The sequence below is a fragment of the Malurus melanocephalus genome, unplaced genomic scaffold (assembly GCF_030028575.1).
Source record: "Malurus melanocephalus ecotype Western Australia unplaced genomic scaffold, MMel_1.1 scaffold_138, whole genome shotgun sequence".
NCBI lineage: Eukaryota > Metazoa > Chordata > Aves > Passeriformes > Maluridae > Malurus > Malurus melanocephalus.
The window spans coordinates 628,195-652,605 of NW_026623370.1; the positions used below are offsets into that span (position 1 = coordinate 628,195).

Genomic DNA, 24,411 nt, shown 5'->3' on the forward strand with positions numbered 1-24,411 from the left:
ATCACGGCTCCAAAGCGTGGCACATCCTCTTGGGCAGATGCTCAGCGTGTGCAAATGCAGCCATTCCCCCAGGGAYGGTGAGACCCTCCTTCTCTGTGTTTCTCCTGTGACTTATTTTATGGCTCTTTTTATGCCCCAAGAGAGAGGACCAGGGTGCGCATCCTGAGTCCCCACCACAAAGGTTGCAGACAGGGTAACAGAGCACAGATTCACCTCGAAGTGGACAAGGCTCTGCCCTGTGCCCACCAAAGCGCTGGCACTTGGTCCCCATTCACCCCTGAAAGATGCAAAGAGCAAGCCTAAGGCAAGAKAGAGCCAAGATGCGAAGACATCAGTCTCCTGGCTGGGATGGGAAGTCTGCCCAAGCCCTATGCTCTGTGAAAACAAAAGAACCCCATGTAGCAAAGCTCAGGGCAGAAAGGCTTTTGTACAAGCACAGATAAAAAATCTTGTGTCGAATACCCAGGTTTCAGGTCAATTTCTAAAAACTTTTTTWWAAWTTTTTTATTTATTTTTTTAACAGGTATTATTTAAAGCTTCTGTTTGGAACCGGGTCAATATTACACCGGGATGTTTGTGGCAGCAAGAGCGAGCTCAGCACACGCGCCCTTTTGCCGTGAGCCAAGGATGGCGCGGCAGGCGCGGCTGGCGGGCCCGCTCGCCCCTCTCGCTGTCTCTCCCCGCCTCTCGGTGTCCCCCCTGTGTCCCGGGCCGGCCGGCGGAGGCGGGGGATGTCGCGGCCGCTCTCTCTTCCCGCACCGGGAGCGGGGAGGTCTCCTCGGGTCGGGGGAGGAGGGGCCGGGCGGCGCGGCCGCAGGGAGGCGCTGTGGGCCCTGTGCGGCGCTGAGGGCTGCCCGTGCTGCCCGCGGCATTCCCGCTGCCCGCTCGGCGCGCAGCGGCCGGGAATGGGGGAGCTGCTGCTGCCGCCGCCGCCGCTCTGCCCGCGCCCCGCGGCTCCGGCGCCGCCTCCTCCGCTCTCGGCCTGAAGCGCGCTCGCTCTCGTGGATCCCGGCGCGGAAGGGGCCATGGGCCGCCTCCCCGAGGCGCGGCGGCTGTGAGGCGGCCGGCGCTCGCTCGGGGAGCCGCGGGGAGAGGCTGCCGGCTGCCGGCCAGCCYGCGCCGGGGAGGGGAGTGCCGCTCRCAGCCGGCGGCGGGCGCGCAGGCAGCACCTCGGTGCCGGTGACTTGGGGGTGCCGCTCCCCGCCCGCGCCCGGCCGCGGCCGTGCATGGATGCGCCATGGCCACGCTGGTGTGCCGGGTGCAGCTGCTGGATGACACCGACCCCTTCAACAGCACCAACTTCCCCGAGCCCACCCGGCCGCCCCTCTACACCTTCCGGGAGGACATCCCGCTCGCCACCCAGCTGGCCGGGGTGCACCGCCTCCTCCGCGCCCCGCAGAAGGTACCGGGGGAGGGCAGGGGGATGTGAGTGGGGGGCACCGGGCGAAGGGGCTGGCAGCGGGGAGCAGAGGCCGGCGGGCGGCCCCCGGCCCTTGCGGAGCTGCTCTGCCGGCTCCTGTGCCCCCGCCGGGCTGCCCCTCGCCCCGGCAGTATCGGCATCTCCCTAAAGTCCTGGGGAGAGGCCCCGGGGGACGGCGGAGGGGTTCCCTCTGCCACTCTCCTGTGTGCCCAAACGCCCCCAAGGGCAGCTGTAGCCTCTGCTGTAGCTGTGGCTGCTTCACGCTTTCCCCAGGAGAAGAAAAACCTCATCAGAGCAAAGCCCAAGTTGGGTATCGAGTAGTCGGTGCCTGTCCTTCGCTGGCGGTGTCTGGGTATTTGGGGACACTGCGGGACAAGGCGCTGTGTCGGGCCAGCCGGGCTGCGCCGAGCACGGTCGCGCCGGCAGCACCCGGGCTTTGCCGTGGTGAGCTTTAATGAGCCAGGCAGCTCCAGYCGGGGCTTTGGTAAAAATAGCAGCGTCTGCTGCCCTTGAAACAATCGGTGCTATTAGTCCCTCTTGCGAAGAGCTGCAGCATGGCCCTTGTCAATTCTTACCTATCTCTTCTTGCGTGCTTCCTCTGATACATGTGCTGGCATCTGTAGCTCTGCCCTTGAAGTCAGTCACCAGAGCATTATCCTTGAATTTTTAGTTTTCAAAGCAATGCCATTGATTGACAAACTAATAATGTCCTTTCGTTATCATGTTGTATCTGCACATTAGTTCTGCAGAGTGTACCGAAGAAGAAAGGAAAAAAATGTCCACTCTCTTTTTTTTTTCCCGCTACAAAGTAAAAGTTGTAAAACTTTTATTTGCTCTGTGATGAAGTGGGAGGAAAATACTCTCTTAACATCACTTGTTGTATTATGCTCATGGGAGCCTGCAGGAAGATGACAMAGGGCTGTGTGTCCCCTTAGATTTAAGGATATCCAAAACCCCATAAAAGTATTTCAGAGAAAAGCTCATGGAGCAGACAGAAGTTTTGCATTTGTAGAACGGTTTCCTCGCATAATAGTTGCCAAGGATACAGCACCCAGTGAACAGAGCTCTGCCTAAAGCACAAAAACTTTGGAAGCTCTTGGTGCGCTGGGTCAATTCTGTTTTCATGTGCTCCGTCGTCCCCAATTCAGAGTGGTCCCATTGTTTTCGAGGGAGGCTTTTTTTTTCTTTTTTTGGGGGAGTTAGAGCTAATTAAAAGAAAGGCAGAGTGGATTCTGACACCTACTGAAGTAAATAAAGAAGTAGTTTAAAATCTGGATTTAGAGTGAATTCAACCTCATTTTCAAGGGTATTTCACTGTGTTATGTCTTGCTTTGCTTCAAATACCTTTCCTGGAAATTTTTTATACCTTTATACAGTAACGCCACCACCACCACCTTGGTTCAGTGTTTTAGGAGCCATCCAGAATCGATGGCCACTTTTATATGCTTAACTTCTGCCCAGTCTTTCTGCGTGCARTGTTTCTCGAGTTTAATGAATGTTTGGAAAGTGGACTGACAAACTTTGGGTGAGAGATRGCTTAAATCCCTAGAGGTGCTGTAAACCCGGCTGTTGAAAGATGGTTGCTCTGCTAGACTCAAATCCTGGCCCAGTGATTTGTTAATCTGAGCTTCTGGGTCTCTGAAATAATTTGTTTCTGTTGTGAGGGTGTAGGCAGGCTCACTGAAATCTGCTTACATGGTTACAGTTACCTTCGTGTTTAAGAGCCACTGCCTGTTTCTGGAGTGCCTCAATTATGTCTCTTGGATTTCTCTTGGCTTCTGCAAGGTAACAAAACAAACAAAAGAAAAGTGTTGATTAGACTTGTTTACCTTTACTCATTATAATGAAAGTGTAGTTCCTTGTTTGCACTTGCAGTTAGGGCAGCATTTCTGTGTTTGACATTACATATTTGCACCTGTAATTCTGTAGAATAAACTGTTTTGTGTTGCTTTCTTTTTCTATTTTATCTTTGGRAGGTGGACATATTCTTTCTACAGCTTTTCCTCAAGACCATATTCACTGATAAATAGAAGATCACCGCATTAGTTGAGTGAGACATTAGACTGAGAAGAATTTTGTTCAGTTTCACCCAGAGATCAGGRTCTGTGATCCCAGAGGAATGCAGCTGTCAAAGCAGAGCATAGGTTGAAATTCAGGTGTCGGTTCACATTGACACATCTGAGGTTTGATTGATTAATTACTCTAAAAATCAGTGAGATAATGGATTGATGGTCCATTTAGTATCATCACGGTAACTAGTGCAAAATAGCTTGAAACAGACCTAGGAGTTTCTAGCTCAAATGCTGTCCCTGCCCACGGCAGGAGAGTTGGAACTTTAAGGTCTCTTTCAACCCAAGCCTTTCTATGATGATGATGAAATGCATAGGAGCACCAATGTYTAAATAATTACTGAAGTCTTATAAACTGTTTGCCTTTTTGCYGGCAAGTTTGAATGATCAATGCTGTTTTTTTTTTTCCATTGGGTATCAAGTTGCCATCTCTTGACTTAGATCAACATTCACTTACTCTCTGAACAGAGGTGCCAACTTGTTGCCTTCACATCACTGGATGATTTGCACATCTTGTAGATGATGTACTGCTGAGAGGATGAAGTCAGTAGCGGGAATCCAGCTCACTTCAGTGGGGTCAGATTTCGCCATTGCTGTCTTGAAATTAGCAATGATGACAGTCTAGTGACGATGGTATTTTTGTAGTTAGTAAAACAACTTGTATATTGCAAATCTTTGTAAGTTAAACATGATAAACCATTTTTAAGAAAACGATTAAAAAAGTAAACGAAAAATGCTTTGACATTTGGACCTATCATAGTATTCATTAGTAGCTGTTTTGTAACCAACAGATGTTCTAGCTTGACTCCAAAGGGCAGGATTTCTTCAATCTAGTTCTTTGAAAATACAACTCAATTTCACATGTTGGTTTTACTGCTTCTTTTCTTTAAACTTACAATTTTACTTGAATCTGGATGTAAGTGTAGATCTACACATTGTCTTCTGAGCGGAAGTGTTTTTAGATCCTTATGGAGGTTCTCAGGGAAGTTAAGAAACTGAATTCAAAGAATAACATCTGGGATGGTCTTTACCACCCTGAATAATGTGGAACACCTAAGCTGGTTGATAGGGAAAACTGATAAGAAGAGTGTCTGCAATCTTTCTTTCACTTGGAATTGGATGCCTAATGGTATCCTCCCTCCTCCCTCACTCTTTTTTTCCCTGCTTCTCTCTGTGCACATACCTTCTTCTACATCCATATCTCTGGATGTGAGAACAGCAGCTTGCTGTTCATTGGGTTGTGCTCAGTTCTGTTTGGCCAGCACACTGAGCCTCATGGGGCAGGGTGCTGCTGTCTGGAATGCTTGTTTCAGCTGTCCCCCATGGTTTTGAGTGATTTGGTCCTAGATGATAATACACTATCCTAGTTGATGATGCAATAAAGTACCACAAATTCTGTTATAGTATATTTAGCCACATCTAYAAATTCTTGCTGAGCAACTACGCCACGTCGCAGAGCTTTTGTGGGTTGTCTAGATTGATTTGGCAGCCTAAGGTGCCATTTTGAATTTGGCTTTTATTGTTTATGAGGATTTTAGGTTGCTCTTACTGTCTGGTGTATCAAGTAGAACTGGCTCTAGTCTGGATTCTGACTTTAGATGTCCCTTTTGCCCATTTCTGTGAATCTTGGGAAAATTCAGAACTGGGTCTAAATTTGTGGTTCAGGCCCAGTGCCAGAAATGCTCTTTGTATCTAATTCAGTTCATTGSTTTGTTGGTTTTGAATTGCTTTGAGTTATTTGATACTTAAGACTTGCTGACATAGGGTCGCTCAGGAGAGTAGCTATATATACATGGCCGATGTCAAGTGGTGTGCTTTTTTTAGAGATCTTCTTCATTATAACTTTTTCATGTAATTACAGCATGCTGAGTATGTTGCCATAGTCTGTTTTCACATGCCACAGTAGTGTTCAGTGTTGGGGCAGCTCTACAAGAAATACTTCTTTACAATAATATAGGACATCACACTGCCTGATTTATCAAGAAAACATCATTAAAATACTTTGTGTAACAATGGAAAACAAAACAAAACAAAATCTCCATATGGTGCATATGGTGTACTTACTGGTGGTGATGGTGGAGAGTTAYTGTGCCATAAGGATAATTGTTTTGACCTCCTGTTCCCTCTGAGAATACTGGAGACAACTTCTGTGTTCAAATCCCTTCCAAGAATTTGTAATTAGGAACAGTGTCATTCAGAAAACAGTGGTATAAGCAAATAAATCCAGTGAGTGCTAGAGGGATTCAGGRGTTTCATTCATAAAGAAGCCATCCACATTTCTGTCTTCAGCTGCTGTGATTGAGCCCTATATTAAAGCCAGGGCTGATTCTGAGGCATGGTGTGATGTAAACTGATAGCAGGGATTGTTCCACTGGTTGTGTCCTGGCATGAAGCTCAGCTCTGGCATTGAACTCTGTGCCAGGTTATATCCTGGCAACAGCCTCAGGTCCTCTGAGAGCAGTAAACCCCTAACAGCTGGCTCCTCTTCCCTGGGTTTCCTTGGCATTAAGTAATAGTGTCTTGGTGCGTAGAGGCTAGGCAGAAACAGAAGAAAAAAACATGGTTTGAATCCTGATCTTGATGGAGGTACAGAGCAGATGTTCTCTGAAGAGAGCATTTTTGGGTGTAGTCATTGTGTCGTTAATGGGAGCTGAAGAATAGAAGACGTAAACTGGAATCGTGTCATTTTCCCAGGGAAAATGAACCCACACTTAGGGGAAACTGGCTGATATCTTCTGCAAGGGTCGCTGCTGAGGGACGGAAATATTTTAGTTGAGGGCTGTAAAGACACACAAGTCTTTCRTATTCTCCCTTATGCAGGTGGTCATCAGCCTTTTTTTCATCCTTTGACAGAAGAGGGGATTTAACACAATGGTTGTTTTCCAAYAGGTTTCCAATGTATTCTGACTCTAGTCAAGTATTTCTGGAGCTGACAAATTCCTGTGGCAGTTGTGTGTGCTTGAATTTTTTAGGGAATTATTTATGAGGGCAGTGGCGGGTAGGATACTGCTCTGTCTGAGGACTTGACAGCACAAGCTGCATCAGTCCTGTGTGAAGCACATTTTCTGGGGGAGTATAAACACCCTACCAGAAGCACAACTGTGAAAAGCTTCTCAGTCTCCCAGAAGCTTACTGTCTTCTGCTGTGTGGGTCTTCGAAGGAGAAGAAATACCCATGCAATAGATGCAAAGTGTTGTCAAATGCTGGGCTTTACCTCTGGCAGTTTAGGGTAAGATGCCTTTGAAAAGGGCAAGAAGAACCTTGTTCTTCTGACAAGTTATGGTTTTGACAAGTGTAGTTCAGTTCAGTTGTTTGATCTAGGCTTGTGTTATAAAAGTAGGGACACAGATCTATCCCAGAGATTCAGTTCCTKACTTTGACACCTTTCTTGCAAGTCACTCTGTTTGGCTAATCATAKCTCAAGAGCCTTAATAAAGCTCCATGTCAAGAATGATAGTTCTCAGGATTCCATTAAATTTTTAAATCACAGATTGGTCAGATGCAGTCTCTGGAAACTTGCATCATCCTGTGTTTCCTGGAGGTTCTTAGCGGAAGAAGTCTGACCTTTATGTTATCCTACCATAAATCTCGTACTTGGAGCTACAAATTTTGTTGTTTTCTCTCAAAACCAGTTTGTAGATATCTCATTTCATCCAAATTCTTGTATGAAAATTACTGATGGATTCACCGGAGCAACAGACTAAGACAAGTTCAGTTAATATCTATGTTGGTGAAAGAATAGTCAGAGATGTGTGACTTAGCATGTTGCAATCTCCTTCTTGTGTTGTTCTAAATAAGAACARAAGTTCTCACAGCGCTAAAGAAGAGTTTTCTCTTCCTGATGCATCCACAGCCATCCTACCTTGCCAGTAATTAGGATCTAAATGAGAGTCCCTTTTCCTTCTGTCTGATCTCACTCACTGGGTTGTGACAATGAGCATTACAACCTTTGTGCAGATGTATGCAAGGCAGCTGGGYTGTAATTCACCCATGCATCACCTTATCACTTATGACAACCCTCCTTGGTTTTACAGTCCACTTTTCTGGCTCGAATTCAGCCAGGACAGGTGGGTGCCTCTACCCTTTCAAAAGGTGTTTTAATTTTTAAGTGACCCTGAGTAGTCTGGGCTGGGGCTATACAGCTCCTTTGGTAAAAGCTGCTTCAGTAGGCTGTACCATATGCTAAGATATTACTTCATTACCAGCTCAGAGGAAAGAGTGCCAGCTACTTACACTTCTGTCATCACTTTCCACACAACCTGGATTGGGTTATATTAATATTAACTTTATATTGTATTACAGTTATTAATAAGACAGAAAAAAATGTTGTTACATATTTTTAGCAGTGGAACAAGTTGGGACAATAGTAGCAGTGAGCTCTCTAGTGGGCCCAGCTACCTAGAAACATCTGCAACCATCTGGCATGTGAAACTATTGAAGTAAAGGTGAGCAAGACTTGAAAGCTCACTTTCCACATGTCATCAGCTTAACACATATATATGAATAAAATGCATTGCTGTTTCCAATTCCAAACATTCAAAAAGAAGTAATTCTGTCTTTTAAGGATTTTAAGGATGCTTTTTTAAACAAAGGAAAAATCAGCTTAGACTTTTTCCTTTGCTTTCAGTATGATTACTCGACTTCAGTAGTCTTACATCTCAACTGACCCTCTATCTATTTTGTGAGGAGGGTATTTATTGATTTTATTCTACAAAGTCTTGGGAAATCGCTAATTTTGGTCCTGCATGCCTAGTTGCTCATGTTAAACATAGGCAATGTTAAACATAGGCAATCTTTTGGTCATATGGGTCATCATTTTACATGCTAGTGATACAGATAAAGCAACACACTTTCCCTCTTGTACCCAGCATGCATGATTATATTGGAATAAAATGCACTTACAGATAGCTTGTATTTTGCTATTTAGGAAAGAAAATTTACCTTCATTTTGGTTTCTGTGTTGKCTTCTCTTTCAGAAACTACAGACTATGCCATTTAAAAAGATAATTTTAAGAAACTTGGATACTGGTTAAAAAATAAAAATGAGGGACATTTCCATGCTGTTCATTGAAGCTAGTTGCTTCAGATTTACTAATAAGCCCTTCAATTTTGTAAGTGAAATTGAGGAATTAAGTATTTTTCTTTAGAATTGTAAATACACTATCAGCCACAAGTAGCAGCATGAGGTAGAGTAGCTGCTCCAGCTGCTGGTGAGATGCCTRAAGATTTTGTGTTTAGTTTTTTTTGATGACTGTTACCTGCAAGGAGAAGRTGAAGTTCCTAGACTCTGGTGGGGTTTCTCAGCATGTTCAGTGKGAACCACTTGGCATGATTTGAGGGCTGGCAAAGAAGGCATTTGTAGCTATCATAGTTGTGACAGCCAGGTTGCTCATCTAAGGGTCATATGSCAGGTAAAGTTAGTTGAAAAAGCATATATTGTCTGATTTCTTACTTCATTACTGCAAGGCTTGCAAGGAAAGAGCATAGCAATAGAGTGTGCAATCAGAAACCAACAGGCATCTCATCTGGGCTAGTGAAATGCCAAATGGGGACTTGTGGCTGTTTTTGTTAACATGGAATAAAAGTTCTGAATTTTCTCCAAGCACCAACACTGAACCCAGTCTAGCTATGGGGTAGGCATAATTAGACTTCTAGTACTTGGAAAGAATTGGCATTTTATGGGAAGTGAAAAAAGTGAAAAAACTACATATCTACCCTCTGTTTATTACCATGCTGCAGCAGCTGGCCCTGGAGCATGACCTTTGACTCCACACACAAAGGGTTGTTATTTTCCCCTTCAGCTCKAGCATTGTGAGGGACTTGGCTTGTGAAATCTTGAGTCCTCTGCTTTCTTTATAGGAGATCTTGGTTTCTCAGTTGGGAAGACCCAGGTTTGCCAGGCAGAGAATTGAGATTCCTGAAATTGTGAGTTTCATCTGTGCTGCTCTGCCTCACAGGCAAGGAGGACCACTTTATCTGACTATTGTTTATAAAAAGTGAATTTGAAGSATTTTCTTTGTGTTTTAATTTGGGTTTACTTATCTTTTTAAAGTGGGTCACCTTCAAAAGGATGCAAGGACTGGGAAGTCCTTAATAGTAGTGAGTGCCAAGGAGGTGCCGATTCATCTRTGTCTGGTTATGACAGTGGGCTGGTCCTAAGGCTTTCTGAATTTCAGAAAACCCCCGCATGAGGCACATGTCATCAAACTCCCTAATTGAGGCATCTTTAAAGGAAATTGTACTATGATTTGAAAATGGGTGTTTTTTTAAAAACTATACTCCTGAGGAAGAAAACACACTGCTAAATTATGCTGTTTGTGCTTTTCAGTCTCTGCATATGTTCTTTTAGTGTTTTTCATCATTCTTTTTCAAGTAGTCTACCATGGTACTAGTTGATTTGAGCTTCAGTTATAAATTCAAGTGGCCTCACTTGCATTCTCTGGTGACTACACGAAATGCAGGCAGGCTTCATTCACAAGTGGAAAAACTGTGTATGAGTGAAACATGGTATTTTATTTCAGACAGACATGACTGATTTATCCTGTATTAGCATTCTAAATAATTAATGTGTTGTAATGWTCATTGCTGGTCACAGTTGAAAGACTCATCTTACTGTGATTTTTTTTGTTCTGGTTTGATTATAATACATGAGGTGTTTTTGTCTGTGACTGTACAAGGCAGAAAGAAGTGCAGCTCTTCTGGGTTAGTATCCACAATTTTGTTTGCCTGTGACCTGAGCATTCCTGTAGTGTCTTGAATATATATATATATATAGTGCCTTCACTTGATACTGTAGTATTCTTCATTATTTTTGCTTTGTTTTGTCCCCTTTGTTTTTGCATGGATGTGAGCTTGAAGTAATGACTTAGATTTGTTTTTCTTGCCTTTAGACRTAATGTGTTCTTATTTAGATGCTAATTTCAATTGTCGCTCTTTTTAACCTAATTAAAAAGTCAGTTTGCWGTTTTGTTTCAGCTACTGTATGGTGGGTTTACTGAATGTTGTTCTGCCTTGTGCATGCATTACTGTAGTTACACTTCTAGACTGAACTTTCCTGGGGAAGAAAAATGAGTCATTTTTCTGACAAAGCTGAGAGTTGTGGTGGAAAGTGGTRGAAGAAGATCCTGGTCTTTTAGAAGTTAAAGAAATATCGTTTCTGAGACTTAAGATGGATTTCTCAGTTCAGGTGCTGCTGAATTATGCTTTTAGGTTTTCTGTCTTCTTAATTKGAATTTTTTTGCTTAGTTTTGAAATGTGGATGAAAAAGCCACCAGTTGTGAATGTGAATTTATGTTAAGCCTAGATATGGCCATATCTTTGAGTTTCTGAACTTATTTTTCAGAGACTCTGAATTTGGTTTTTTTGGTGCCTTCATTTCAGCTGGCTAAAGAGAAGTGATCAGCATTCAAAAATGTGCYTATTGGAGAAATGATCACCTGTAGTAAGTTTGAAATCTGGAAGCTTGTTATAATGGAGAGARTTATCTCAGGATACAGAATTCTTTCTTTGCTAATTAGATGTGCCCATAATTTGTATATGTGTTTAGGTTGAATGTCTTCAGAACATGTACGTGTTCCTTGTAGTGTTTTTCTCTCTCTCATCAAGGGGTTTGAAGGAAGTGTTTCCTAATGGTCATTTGTATAAAGAGGAAGARGATACTGTTTAGGCTAGTTTTCAGAGGCTGTATCAAAAAAGATTAATGCTCCTGGAGAACTGGTAATGGAATGCAGTCATATGCTTCCTCACATAATTGATTAGTATTCAGCCATAGTTTTAGTGTGTGAAAGACATTACTGTTTGGTGAATCTTCTAACTATATCCTAGAGAATAAACAATWGCATTGTGGTGTCACTTTTTTTTGTTTTGATGGTCTCAAAGCATTGGGTYCTATCTGTTCCAAGTCTGATGCTGTCTGTTACACAGCAAGGTTCCTTTTATTAATTTTAAATGTCTTTATAGTTGGATGCRAAAAGCCTGAAAATGTACTCCTGAAGATTAAAAACCCAGCAAGTGTAACATTTTTAATTAAGAGTTAGCACTTGAATGTGTAAAAATAATATATTGGCTTGAAAATCTTAAATTTTTTTTGATGTTATGAGAGACAGATATTTAAAAGCATCCTTGCAAATGTTGTAACTGCTACCTCAGCACAAGAGTTCAGGAGAGCACAGGATGAGGCCAGAGCTGTCTCAGGCAGGGTTGAAGGGGGCTGCTCAGTGTTGACAGTGCTAAAGGCATCTGAACAGCTGCCAATGAAGGTAGAAGGGTATTGATTTTCAAGGTTGCCAAAGTGTTGTGTCATAAGCACTAAATCATATTAAAAGAAATTGGGGTAAAACTGTCGTTTGATTTAACGTTTTCCTTTGTGATCTATTAACAAAGATGGGCAAGATGGGAGTGTGTGCTGTGCCAGTAAAGACATTGGCTGCCATGAAGAAGCTGCCTGTCTAGTGCTGCTCCTCCCAACATTGACTCCTGATTGCCACCACGTTCTCTCAACATGTTTCAACATGTAATTGCATTGCCCTATATACAGCAACGTGGCTGTCTTGGACTTAATCCTTGCCATTGTAAGAGTGCTGATTGAATTGCAGGCTAAAAATAGGCTGTACTCAGACATTCTGTGTGCTATCAGTTGCACTCTACTTTGGCACTCTACAGTCTGTTGGTAACATGACATAATTAAAAGCTGACAAAGGCCACAGGCAGAATGCTGTCCCATGATTTCTAGGATTTAATGCTTGAAGAAGGTATTTTCCTAACTTGATGAATTTGGCTCACACAGTTACAGCTCAAATAAATTAACTACTGTACTATTCTTTGATAGTTCTGGTACGCTGTTGAAAGAATGTCCTTGCCTTAAACCCATTCTTTAGATTGATGTTGCTTCTGTGGGAAAGYCACTTGTAATAGAGCATAGCATTTGGAAATCATTACAGCTAGGTGTGATTCGAGTGACAAAAAGGAGATTAGAAGTATTTTTCAGTGCAGTGTAAGTTGAGCTATATTTACTTCCTTTATGTGATTATGGTTTGTCACTGATATTCTAACAAATCTTTCAGAAAGATATATGCAGCTGACAAGAGGGAAATAGCTTACTATCTTGTGAGTAGTCATCAGCTAGTGTTATTTTAAGAGGTTTCAAGGGAGATTGATTAAAATTGTGCTTTCATGTTCTTCATCTCCAAATTAGATTTCTTGAAATAAAAACAATAATCTAARTGTCTGAGATTATTAAACACTAATTTATAAAATACTATTTAAAGAGCTACTCAAAAGGAAAAAAAAAAACTGAACAACTGAATTCCTCTGAAGGAGCTAGCGTCGGATGAAGGCTGACAGGTACTCAGTCTCTATGTTTACTTGTTACAATCAGGAAAGGGAAAATAAGCTACAAATAATTACTGTAAAAAGATTACTTTTTTTGTACATTTGTGTGTATATGTCGATGCAATCAAAATAATATTAATCCTACCTTTGTTTTCTCATGTTGATTATTTGTCCATTTCTTCAGAATAGTCAAGACTGCAGTATGTTCTGTAGGTGAGTCATAGGAGGTTATTATTGAAGCCATGCCTCTGTGGTACTTTTTAACAGCCTGGTTGTTTGACACTTTGAATAAAGTGACTGATTSAATCCTGTATTTCCATGTGGCTACTAATAAGTTGTGGGACTCAGGTTATTTCTGAAGGCAGATTTCTGAGACAGCCAAAGACTGATGTAGTAGGGTGATGGTACACAATAGGAAAGGAAGGAGGGGGAAAGACTTATTAAGCTTTCCTGGCCCAGAGGCAAGAATACAATCATGAGCAGGTTGCTAGCCAAATTTAGTATCTCTTGTAAGACTRCGTTTTGTTACTTGTAACTTGTGAATGGGTGTTATGTCAAGATAATTTGTAGGACAATMTGTTCTAGCAAACCAAACCCCTTGTTTATTTTTGGATATCTCTGTTAAATATTGATGGAATTTATTTTGAGATTGGTTGTGAGTAATTAGCTGCTTGGGCAAGTCTGAGTGATTTGGCATGAATTTCCTACCATAGCTGGTAACAGCATAGTTGTATGAACTTGTGCCTGTCCTGCCAGGGAATTCGACTTGTGTTTGCTGTTGCAGTGGAACCTGTTTTGGCTTGACTGTAAAGCTGTCACCACTGGGCAATGACCTGAGTGGTGCTCATGTTAGTGTYTGCCTTTATGAGCTTCTAATGGAAACGGAAAACCCTATTTACTTAATCAGATGCTATTGAAGCTAATTACTGTGTTTAGTTTGTTTTTCTTATGGACAAGAGAGGGAAGTGCAAATCCCCAACCACAGAATGTTTATACAAACACATGGAGGTGTTGGGGTAATTATAAAGGCCTGTGTAGCAAAGCAGGCTCTATGGTTTGTGCCATGTCTCATTCTTCCCATCCCCTTTCTGCTTTTTGGTGTTGCAGCCTGTGCTATATCAGAAGGCACAAGCTCAGCTCAAAACTGATGTGGGTTTGAAGATTGCTGTGAATTATCCACCTCAGGGAGACAGATTTGGGCCACTGAAGATAACTACTTTGTTACTTTGAATGGGGAACACCATGCTGATGGACATTTTGTGCATAGGACAATTGTCTCAAGTAACTCCTTTCTTGTACTGCAGGTAGAAGAGGAAGAAAACTAACCTGGAGAAGGTCTGTTCTTTTTCAGGAAAAGGGCTATTCAAAACCCAGAATTAGCATTGTAATTGCTTGATTCTCAAAAGCAGTTTCTGGAGGGGCATCTATGAAAAGGGTGTGACTGTAACCTCCGGTGCTAACCAAAAGATAAGCAAGTAATGAAATTACATTTAAACCATGCAGTACAACCTAATATTGAAAGTCTTGTGTACTCCTGSCGATATTCCTAAGGTACAGTTGGGAAATGCTTGCTTTTGGTTGCAGAGGTGCTTGCAGTGGGTCACATAAAGATGACTTGTTAATTTTTTGAGGTCACTAAATGAAGAGCTTCTGTTCGAAGTAGAAAAGAGTTGAAGCTTTGAAGCCCATTAGTATTGAAGGGCAGAACTGGTAGAGCTACTATGCTAGACCAAAASGAAGAACCAAACAAACCCTTTGTAAGACAGAGAAAGCCTACCTCACCCTTGGATGCACATGTATGTTTGTGGTATAATGAAGAATACAAAACAAATTTTCTTTGCTGTATCAAGTCTTGGAACATAGCCATTTCAACTTCCCAGAGACACAAGAGGTTTAGGAGCATGGTACATTGTCTCTCTGGGTGCAGGAGCGAATGGATTGGTAGAGGACAGCGGTGTCTGGGATTCTAGGGGAAGCATTTCAGCTGAATGACTCCTAATGGCAAAATTGGCATGAAGATTAAATGCCAATATTCTGCTGCAGATTATAGAGTTAATGTTTTGGTTATGAAGTTTTCCTTTGAGTGTTAAATTACGCCCTTAGCATAGTCTTCTAAAGTCATACAAAACAAAGGACTAAGCTGATGAGCAATCTTTTATTGGCACCTTGTTTTGTTCTGGTTCAGGATAAAAAAGGTTCRTACTCAATTTATTATTTTATGATTTGGAGGCAGGCGAATTATTTATCTGTCTTTAAATTCTTCAAGCTTTTGTAAGAGAAAATAAGRTTAAGAAATAAGTCTATTGACTGGAAAAAAAAATATGAAGTCTGTCCAACTTGCCTGAACTAATGCTATACTTCAGCCAGCCCCTGAGAAAACTTTTGCAACTCATTTCACAAATGAGTTGGTATCCAGCTGTTTTATTTGTGTGGAGGAAAAATTATATTTATGGCGTGGTCTCATCAATGTCAGAGCAGCAAGTGTCTAAAGTTGTTAAGAGGAAAACTGACTTTTTACTGTAYATTAGGTGAAACATGTTTAAGCTATGATTTTAATATACTAGTCCAATGTACTAAAAATGCCCACTTAGTGCAATAAAATTGTATCTAGACAGWCAATTTTGTCTGAAGTGTAAACTTCAGGTATTTGAAAGTGGTTAATTGAATGCTTGTTGGAAAAGTTTTTGGGATGAAAAGTTTTACAGAATTTATCAGGATAGTCTTGTCAGTACCTGCTTAAGCAGTTGATTTTTGAACAGGGCTCTTACCAATGTTCAGTTTCATTTGCCTGAAGGGCTCTATAACTCCATTCCTCACCGCTCTGGAGTGGGCTGTCACTGTTAAATGTAGACAATTCCACGTTTGTTTTAAAAATAGAAATCCAGCATGCAGGACAGTGGTGATGTTTCACGGTATGACCTAGGCTGCAGTCACCCTAGTTTTGGCATGTTGAATTCTATCATTCTCRGGGGGAATGTGTTAATGAGACTTCCCTTTGCGATGCACTTCTTCTAACAGGCTTAAGAGTCTTCTAAATGTTGTGTTTCCTGCTAGAATGTTGTTGATATTTGAAATTATATTAATGAGTAACAACTCTGTTTAAAAAGCAGTATATATTTTTGCTGTTCAATTTAAATTTGATTTAAATTTGACTTAAATTGATTTAAATTAGATTTAAATTGAAGAAAGTAAAGAAGTAACATATAAATGAGAACCTAAATAAAAATATCATATTTAGTTAAACTTTTGATTTGAGAACAAGATTTTTTGAACTATCATCAGGTTTTGGGAGAGACCATAGAAAAGGAATGATGGGAARATACTTTTTTTTGCAAAATACTTGCTTTTGAAGGAACACTGTGTTGGCGTATGTAGTGACAGACTCTTTAGATAAGTGCTTTAGATAAGTGCTCTCAGGAAAAATATATTTGAGTTATATTTAGTCTTATTTAACAGCTTGTAACAGGACAGTTGTCAAAAGTGGGGATGTTTTTTCTGTGCTCTTGATGGTACAGTGCAGGCTAAAACGTTGACTACAGGTCTTACAATAAGTACTTTTGGTATTTTCCTGTGAGTCTCCATAGTGGTGAATAACTGGTACTTGAAAGCCATTTTCCTGCTTGCTTAGCTATCTTTGCAGGGGTTTTCTACATATGAGTCAGAGAAGACTTTTTTCTTGGAAGTTATAATCATCTTGAATTGGATGCACTGGAGTAGTGGCCATGAAAAGGGGCTTAATGTGCAGCTCAGCTGGACTTTCAAATGTTATTTTTCTAAGAACTCTTTATTGTGAAATAATGGCTTAAACAGTAAGTTTCTGTGGTAATGCTATCCTTGTGTAAGTTACTGTAATTGTTTTACTTTCCAAACCCAAGGTACTTTTTTCAAATATACTGTAGATACCATTTGGCTACTGAATGAACATTTAGTGACTGTATGAATGCTTTCTTCTTCTTTTTTTTCTTACGATTATATACTTTTGTTGTCTGTTACCCCTTTGTTAGTGGCTTTTGATCATGCTGTTGAATTATTCAGTATTCATAACTGAAGAATAAGCAGCTTCTGGTTTATACTTGTCTATTGAACCTGATAGTTCTTCTGCCTTTTCTTTTAACTGGAAAAAGTAAATACCCCTGTTTGGTATTGCAGTGGTTGTTTTGTCACAAGCCATCATTTGGGCTTATAATAAGAGTCATCCAACMGCTGCTATAGGCTTTACATGGATTTTTTTACGTTGTTTTAGTTTGGAAACAAATGAAATGTCACCAAAGAACACAGAACTATGTAAAGCTGGACATATTTAAGGGTAACTCAGCAGTGGTTTGTCAACCAAAAACCCTCCCAGCAGAAGATCAACTATAGCTAATAATGAACATAGATTCCTTTCTCTTCACATCCTGTTGAGATTTCAGCAATCACTGTGTCTATTCAAGCAAAGCAGGGTCAGCTTGTCATCATGACACTGCTGTTTAGCAATCAGGGCTGATCTTTCTAGACTGAAATTGCTGAATGACTTGATTACACTGTTTGAAAGATGATCATAGTGTACCAAAAAGGTCTATGACCAGGGAAAATAATCTCTTGAATGTTTTATGTGAAATGTAGCACCGTTCTCAAGTTGACTTGTGTCACCTGAAGCTAAATTCTAGCCAATGCTTAGTGGGAGAGAAGCAGGGATATCTGGGCTAGCTCTTAGCATGTTGAGGTTCTCTTRTATTCATTTCTGCAGTGGGACCCTCTGTGCTGTGTAAGCCTTGTTGTTGTTTTATGGAATCAGTTTTCTGGTTTGGTGTCTGACCAAACTGTGTGACTGAGAGCTGTTTCTGTCACTCTTGTTTGAATGGTTGCCTTTGCTTAGCAGGGACCCCTMCTGTCCCACAGCTACTGGGCCATTAAGGTATACAAGTATCTTTACAATTTAGACCATCTCAGTACTGAAAAAGTACTGATGAAAAAGTTATGCATATGCCCAGCAGCTAAAATCTTTAATCCACTGATGCTTTAGATTTCTGGGTGAGCCCTTGGTCTGGCTGGCTGAGGCATAGGCTGGCCTCTGACCACCTTTCCTGGAAGAACTGACAGAAGACCACTGGGGACCACATCGCATGTTTAAACCACGACTGAAGCTAGTGAAGTGAGTCTGCTAAAAATCAAATGAATTAAAAATCACCCAAACCAAAATGTACGTCTTGTTTAGCTTGATGTGGTGTCACACCCTTTTCTTGTGGGCAGTTTCTTCCCGTTGCTGCCAGCTCTCTGGAGGGGTGGCCAGCTATGCCTTCATAGCGTGGCGCTGCTTCTCAGTCACAGTTTGATCATCCCCTACAGAGGCTGAGGTGCTGCTCTAGCCTCTGACCAGGTGGCCTTTGATGAGACTGGAAAYGTGAAAATTGCTTTTGGGATAGCGAGTGTTTGTGCCAGGACTTGCTGATTTCCACTTTTTTGGCACTTAGGGGACCTGTGGTAACAGGCCATGTTTCCAGGTTGAGTGTAACAAACATGTCAGAGGAGGGAGACAGGCAGAAACCAGGCAAGTTCCTGAAATTCACAATCCAGTGYCTGTTGTGGCCAAAATCACACATAATGTGCCTAAAAAGATTTTTGCTTCCCTGGTCTATTACAGACAGGAGAAACAGCATTGAGAGAACCAACATAAGTGTAAATTGCACAGCTTCACTCCCAAGATTTCTGTCTATCATGTATTAGGAGCAATCTTAGCTTTTGTTTTCAGTGATGGACTTTGAGTTGTGGTTCGCCTCCAGTGTAAGGACAAAGTTGCCACTTAYGTAATAATTGCAAAGTGTAGTGGAAATTGACCACAGATCTACCCCTAGGCTGTTTACAATCCCTACCTCGATTATTTAATAAGTGGTTTCTAAAGAAGGACTGTTTATATACTGGTAATCAATATTTCCATATGGTTCTGGAAGGGCAGTCAGGACAATTAATTGTATCTATTAACTTTTCTGTTGGTGCATAGGGCTTGCAGTTACTCATCCAGTTGCTCGGTTCAATTTCTGGCCATAAACATAGTGCAATTTCATATTATAAACACTATGTCTAATTGGAAAAGGAGAGAATAAAAGAGAAATGCCATAGATTTCATTCTCTTATTAAAAGTGTTTTGTGGCCCAATGAACATAAAGTCAAGATCTAAAMATTTTTGCTAGTTCAGTTCAAGGCCCAGCTTTGTGCATAAAAAATACAAAATCTTACAAAAAATTACAAATCAAATATTATCTTCTTTCTGYGTGTTCAAGAAAAACAGCTAACTGAGACAAGAAAAGACTGCTTTCAGAGCTCTAGCTCTGAAGACACTCTAAGCAAATCCTTGTGCACTATGTTGCCAGAGCTTTCTGCTTTGAGAAACAGAAATATCTGCTCTGAGATACAGGAGGTGCTGAAGATAATTCTGTGGAGATTTATGTAAGAGCTGTGCTTAGGGTGAGGATGAGAAATTGATGTTTAACCATGAATATGATAGAGACCCGACTCCTATTCCACTGAGAACAGTTTATTGTTTACTCCCTAAAAATCAGGACTTTCGTCTTTTCCTACTTGATATTTATCAATATATTTTTGCAGCTAAGAAATCTGTTCACAAAATCTGTCTGTTCCTACAGGTGGCCATGTAGAGTCCCAGTATTTTCTGTGGGAATTGTGCCCTGTGTATCTATGAGGARTAGGAGCTGCCGCTGCCAGAAAAATCCAGCAAGAGTACATTAAATAAACCTCCAAACCCCATCTTGTACAGTGCTTCCCAAGCTGACAGCTGACTTATTTCAATGTTTTTAAAAAAGCATTGCTTGTTTGGAATTCTTGTGCACTACCTGAGGAGAAAAAGACAAAGATGCAAAGAGAAGTAGTGTTCTTTTCCTAGGTGGGTACGTGAGCCTTTCCTCAGGTCTGAAATGGAAGTTGGAGCTCTGAAGCYGGAATGTCAGAGCACTTTCTGATAGCTTAACTGGATCATGTTAACATGATAAACAATTTGAGGGGGAAGATGACCAATAACCGGGGTACAGAGATAATATTAGCAAAGGTGGGGAGAAGGGGCAGCAGTTACTGCCTGCAAGACATCCAAAAGTTATTTATTCATGTAATTACAAATAGAGTTGATATATTTTTTAATTAGATTTTTTCTGTCAAAATTTGTTTAGTGTCTTAGTGCGCCAAACAAGGATACAGATATGCAAAATACTTCCAATAGGCAAGGACTAGGAAGGCTTAATTGCTCCTCACTCTTTGAAATTATCCCAAATCCATCTGGTGCAGTCTGCACCCATAACCTGTGGATACATTTATAATAACCTCATAAGCAACTTGTTGGAAAGAACATATTCATGCCTGTCATGAAGGAAAAATAAGTTTGGGCTATTAGATATTTGAGACATCTGGAAGGGCCACGAATTTCCTGGTGGAAAACCTTCTCAGTGAAACATCTGGGGCTTATTTCTCTGTCTAAAACCAAATAACCTGAAAACTGTTTGAAGCATGTATTTAAACATAATAATTAGCAGGATGTTTTCTCTACCAGCAAAGAGCAATGAAATGCTTCAGAAAAAAAGGACGCAAAAAGGCCAACCTGAAATCCTCTGCTACAGAAATTAAAGTATCATTTTCAAAATAAAGGAAGAGTAGGAAAGTCTTGTGTGCACAGTTTTTTGCACTGAGCTGACACATGATGAAAATGTTTTCCAATTTTTTTTTGTTAGGTTTTTTTTTTATTATTATTTATTTAATATGGAGAGGAAAACTGTTTTTATAATTTCTTACTTTGAACCTTCTTCATGCATGACAAAAAGGTTCGTTTTTCTCCTGTTTCAGGATAACTGAGTCAGCTATTCCTTGTCTGGCSAAGCTGAGCAACCATAGCAGTTGTTTTCTTTTTAATTGGACTTCACAATGGCTTTTGGATCATCAAAAACTTCCTGCTACTTAGGTTGTCAGCAGTTTTCCTATCTGTGGATCTTCCTTTGTTGGCATGTGTTTTGTTTGGTTTTTTCCTTTGGACTACTGCCAGGATGGGCTTGAATGTTGCCTCTTGTCTTTTGTTTGTTTGTTTGTTTTGTTTTGTTTATTTAATTTATTTTTTTTTGCTCTGGATGTGAAAGTTCATCCAGAGGGACTGCAGACAGAAGAGTGAGTATCCATGGCCACAGGAATGCTCCTGGGTGCYCAGGGTTGCCATGGCTGTGCACCAACCAACTACGGCAGCAAAGCACCTGTGGAGAATTTCAAAATTGTCTCCTCTTTCACGGAGCACCTTCTGAATGCATCCCCAATGCTCAGTCCTTGTTTTGCACCTTACAAATAGAGAAGGGCTAGTGTTTCAAGAGGGGATGGTGCGTGTACTGAAAAAATAGCAGGTAAACTGTCTGGGTGGTCGAGTCCAGACAGTGGTGGTGAATGGAATTACAAACCAYTAGGCRGCCAGTTACAAGCAGAGTTCCCCAKAGCTCCTTATTTGGGCCAGTCCYGCTTCATATAATTACTGATGATCTGGATGAGGGGATTGAGTGCACCYTCAGAAAGTTTGAAGACAGCACCAGGTTGGGCAGAGTGTTGATCTGAACAGTCTGAATCAAAGGGCCAAGGCCAAGGTTCAACCAGGCCAAGTGCCGTGTTCTGCCCTTGAGTCACAGCAACCTSAGGCAGCACTACAGACTGGGAACAGAGTGGCTGGAAAGCTGTCCCGTGCAAAAAGACCTGTGGGTGCTGGTTARCAGCAGCTGACCATGAACCAGTGTRTGCACCAGTGGCCAAGAAGGCCARTGACATCCTGGCTTGTATYASGAATGATGTGGCCAGCAAGACCAGGGCAGTCATGGTACCCCTGTACTCAGCAATGGTGAAGCCACACTTTGAGTTCTGTGTCCAGTTCTGGGTGCCTCTCTTCAAGAAAGGCAGTGAGGTGCTGGAGTGTGTCCAGAGAAGGGTAGTGGAGCTGCTGAAGGGTCTGGAGCACAGTCTGATGAGGAGCAGCTGAAGGAGCTGTGATAGTTTAGTCGGGAGAAAAAGAGGTTCAGGGGAGACCTTGTCACTCTACCGGTGCCTGAAAGAAGACAGTAGTGAGGTGGGAGTCAGTCTCTTCTCCCAGTTAACAGAACAAGAGGAAATGGCCACAAGTTGCATCAGTGAGGTTTAGATTGGATACTAGGAAAAAATTATTTATGGAAAGGGTGGTCAGACACTGGAACAGGCTGCCAAGGGAAGTGGTAGAGTCATGATTCCTGAAGGTATTTAAAAGTGTGTAAATGTGGCACTTGGAGATGTGGTTTAGGGGTTGACTTGGCTGTGCTATAGTTAATGGTTAGGCTTGATTATCATAAAGGTCTTTTCCAACCTAAATGATTTTATGATTCTATGAAAAATAAACAAAAGGTTTGGGCCTTCTTGCTTGTTGAAAGAAACAGTTTCTTATTTCACTTACACGCTCTTGGAGAAGATGACATCATCCCTGCAGAGCTGATAAAATTACAGTGGTGTATACACTGTGGGTATAGAATGGCACCAAACACTTTGATGCTTTGCAAACTGTAGTTGTTTATATGCTAATTTTTATRGTTATATAGTGGGTTATACCTCTGTCCTTTACTGTGTAGTCTAAGAGAGCAGCTTAACCAAGCCAAGCTACTCTTCCCACTCTAAAAATTGCTTTCAAATTAATTGGCAAACAAAAGCACYATGAATAAAACAGAGCTTTGTGCTTCGTATTTCAGAGTTTTTGATTGTAGCTAGCTTCCACTGGAGAGTGTGAGCTATTTGAGACATTTGCCTGTAGTGAATGAAACTGGAAGGATGAATAGCAACAGCTCCAAGGTAAAGCTCTATTATATTATTGCGCTGTAATAGTGGTTAAGCTCACACTGAAAATAAATTAGTTCTTTCTGTAATTCGTTGTAAAATCAATTCTGAAGAGAGACACTAATGGCTTGGGTTTTTTTTTTTTCTTGAATGTGTTTACTTGTTCTTGTGTTTTATGGCTGTGCTACTGTTTTGTGTTTTTTTTTTAAGTCAGTGAACGGTATCATGATTGTAGAGGGAATATGTGAAGTGAGAGACATACCTGTCTCTCCCCATCAGACCAGTTGCTCAAAGTGTAAATGCTGTTTTTATCAGAGGGGAGAGATTTCCATTTTATTKGAGCCAGATACTTTGTAATGAGATTAAAGCGGCTTTATGGAAGGAAAACCTATTTTTTTCATCATTACTCATTAACTTGGTAATCTTTTTAGTGTAAGGTAGTATATAATTAATGATTGTGTTATAAGAAAGCATGTATTTTTGTTTTGAGTCTTTTGAGTCTCAAAACAAGTACCAAAAGGCCATGTTTGGAAAGAGGGGATGGGCTTTGTGATGAAAGCCTTGATCTAACGCTTGGGAGAACATTTGCTCTTTCTGAATGTGCCAGAAGCTTGCTGTGTGACTGTGGGTTAACCACCTTAGGGTTGCCTCTGCTGTGGGAAGTGTGATTCTTCCCACTGTTTTAAATTTGCTCCTAGCTTTGTTCCAAACTTCAAGTATTGGGCATGTTTCTCCATGTGAAAACATTAAAACTCTTTTCAACTTTTAGTATTAAAAGTGTCTACATGCAGCCGTGTTCATTTCATAAACCACATCCACATTCTCATTTAACTAAAAGCCATAAATCAGTGTACTTACTGATTTTTATTTCTCCCCTTTGTTCTTTTCTTTTTTTTTTTTTTATTTAAGAGAAGTCCTGCATCACAAAGTTGGGAAATCCCTAGTTTTGTGAGGTGCAAATATGGTGTTCCTGCATCTTCTAGGAAATATTAAACCAGATAATCCATAGAGCTCAGGACATACTCTGTATGTGATAGGGTATTCCAGGTTACTTTGTTACAGACAGCTGCAAGGAGCATCTGAATTCAGCTACATGGGTGTGAAGGCTTATCTGTGGTACAAAATGTTAAATTAATTAATTTCAGAAGGGAAAGCTCATGTAGACTAGGCCAGCTGGGAGCAACACACCCCTAAGGACCAGATCTGTGCAATATCCCTGGGCTTCTCTAAGATAATTGTGACAGTCTAATCTTCAAAATAGCATCTTCCCCTTCCTTGCTAATTCTCAGCTACCTAAAGTAGAGTTCTTGCATGATACTTGCAAGGGTCTGATGGCAAGCCTGCATCAGACACTTCCAAACAGCTGSTCCTAGGCTGTTTTGACAGCTTCATGCCCAGTTGCGTTGTGAGGAAACCCAACCACTTGTTGGGTTTGTTGTGAGGTAGATTGTCAAAATGATCTATGTTGCAAGTTGCAAACACTGGACAGGGGCTGGAGTACACACACCAGGCTGTTTGCTCTGAAGCTGACAAATAGCTTGGCTGATGATGACATGCAGTTACATAAAGGTTCTAGGTACATATGAAGGTCTTGTATGTGTGTGATCATTCCCAGTATCTTTTTTGGAGGCAAATCCACTTCAAATCAATTAGGTAGATTTAGAGAAGTCCAGTCAGTCAACTGCAGAAAGCCATGTGCAGTCTTAGTGGGTTTGATCCATTTTGCCTGTCAGAACCGCTCTTTATGCTTTGTTTGATCATTCAGATTTGGGTTGGTTTTTTTTT

General features: G+C 41.2%; 1 protein-coding gene across 6 annotated transcripts in view; it reads left to right on the forward strand.

The window, feature by feature from the left end:
* Positions 1–899: 899 nt before the first annotated feature.
* Positions 900–24,411, forward strand: part of FHOD3 (formin homology 2 domain containing 3) — a 367,917-nt gene continuing 344,405 nt past the window's right edge. For 5 of the 6 annotated variants that reach the window (XM_057371019.1, XM_057371020.1, XM_057371025.1 and 2 more), the window contains exon 1: positions 900–1,402. In XM_057371019.1, coding sequence (XP_057227002.1) covers positions 1,238–1,402 — 165 coding nt within the window. In that variant the 5' untranslated portion in view covers positions 900–1,237. The remainder of the gene's footprint in view (positions 1,403–24,411) is intronic. The other variant, XM_057371023.1, reaches the window with a different exon arrangement.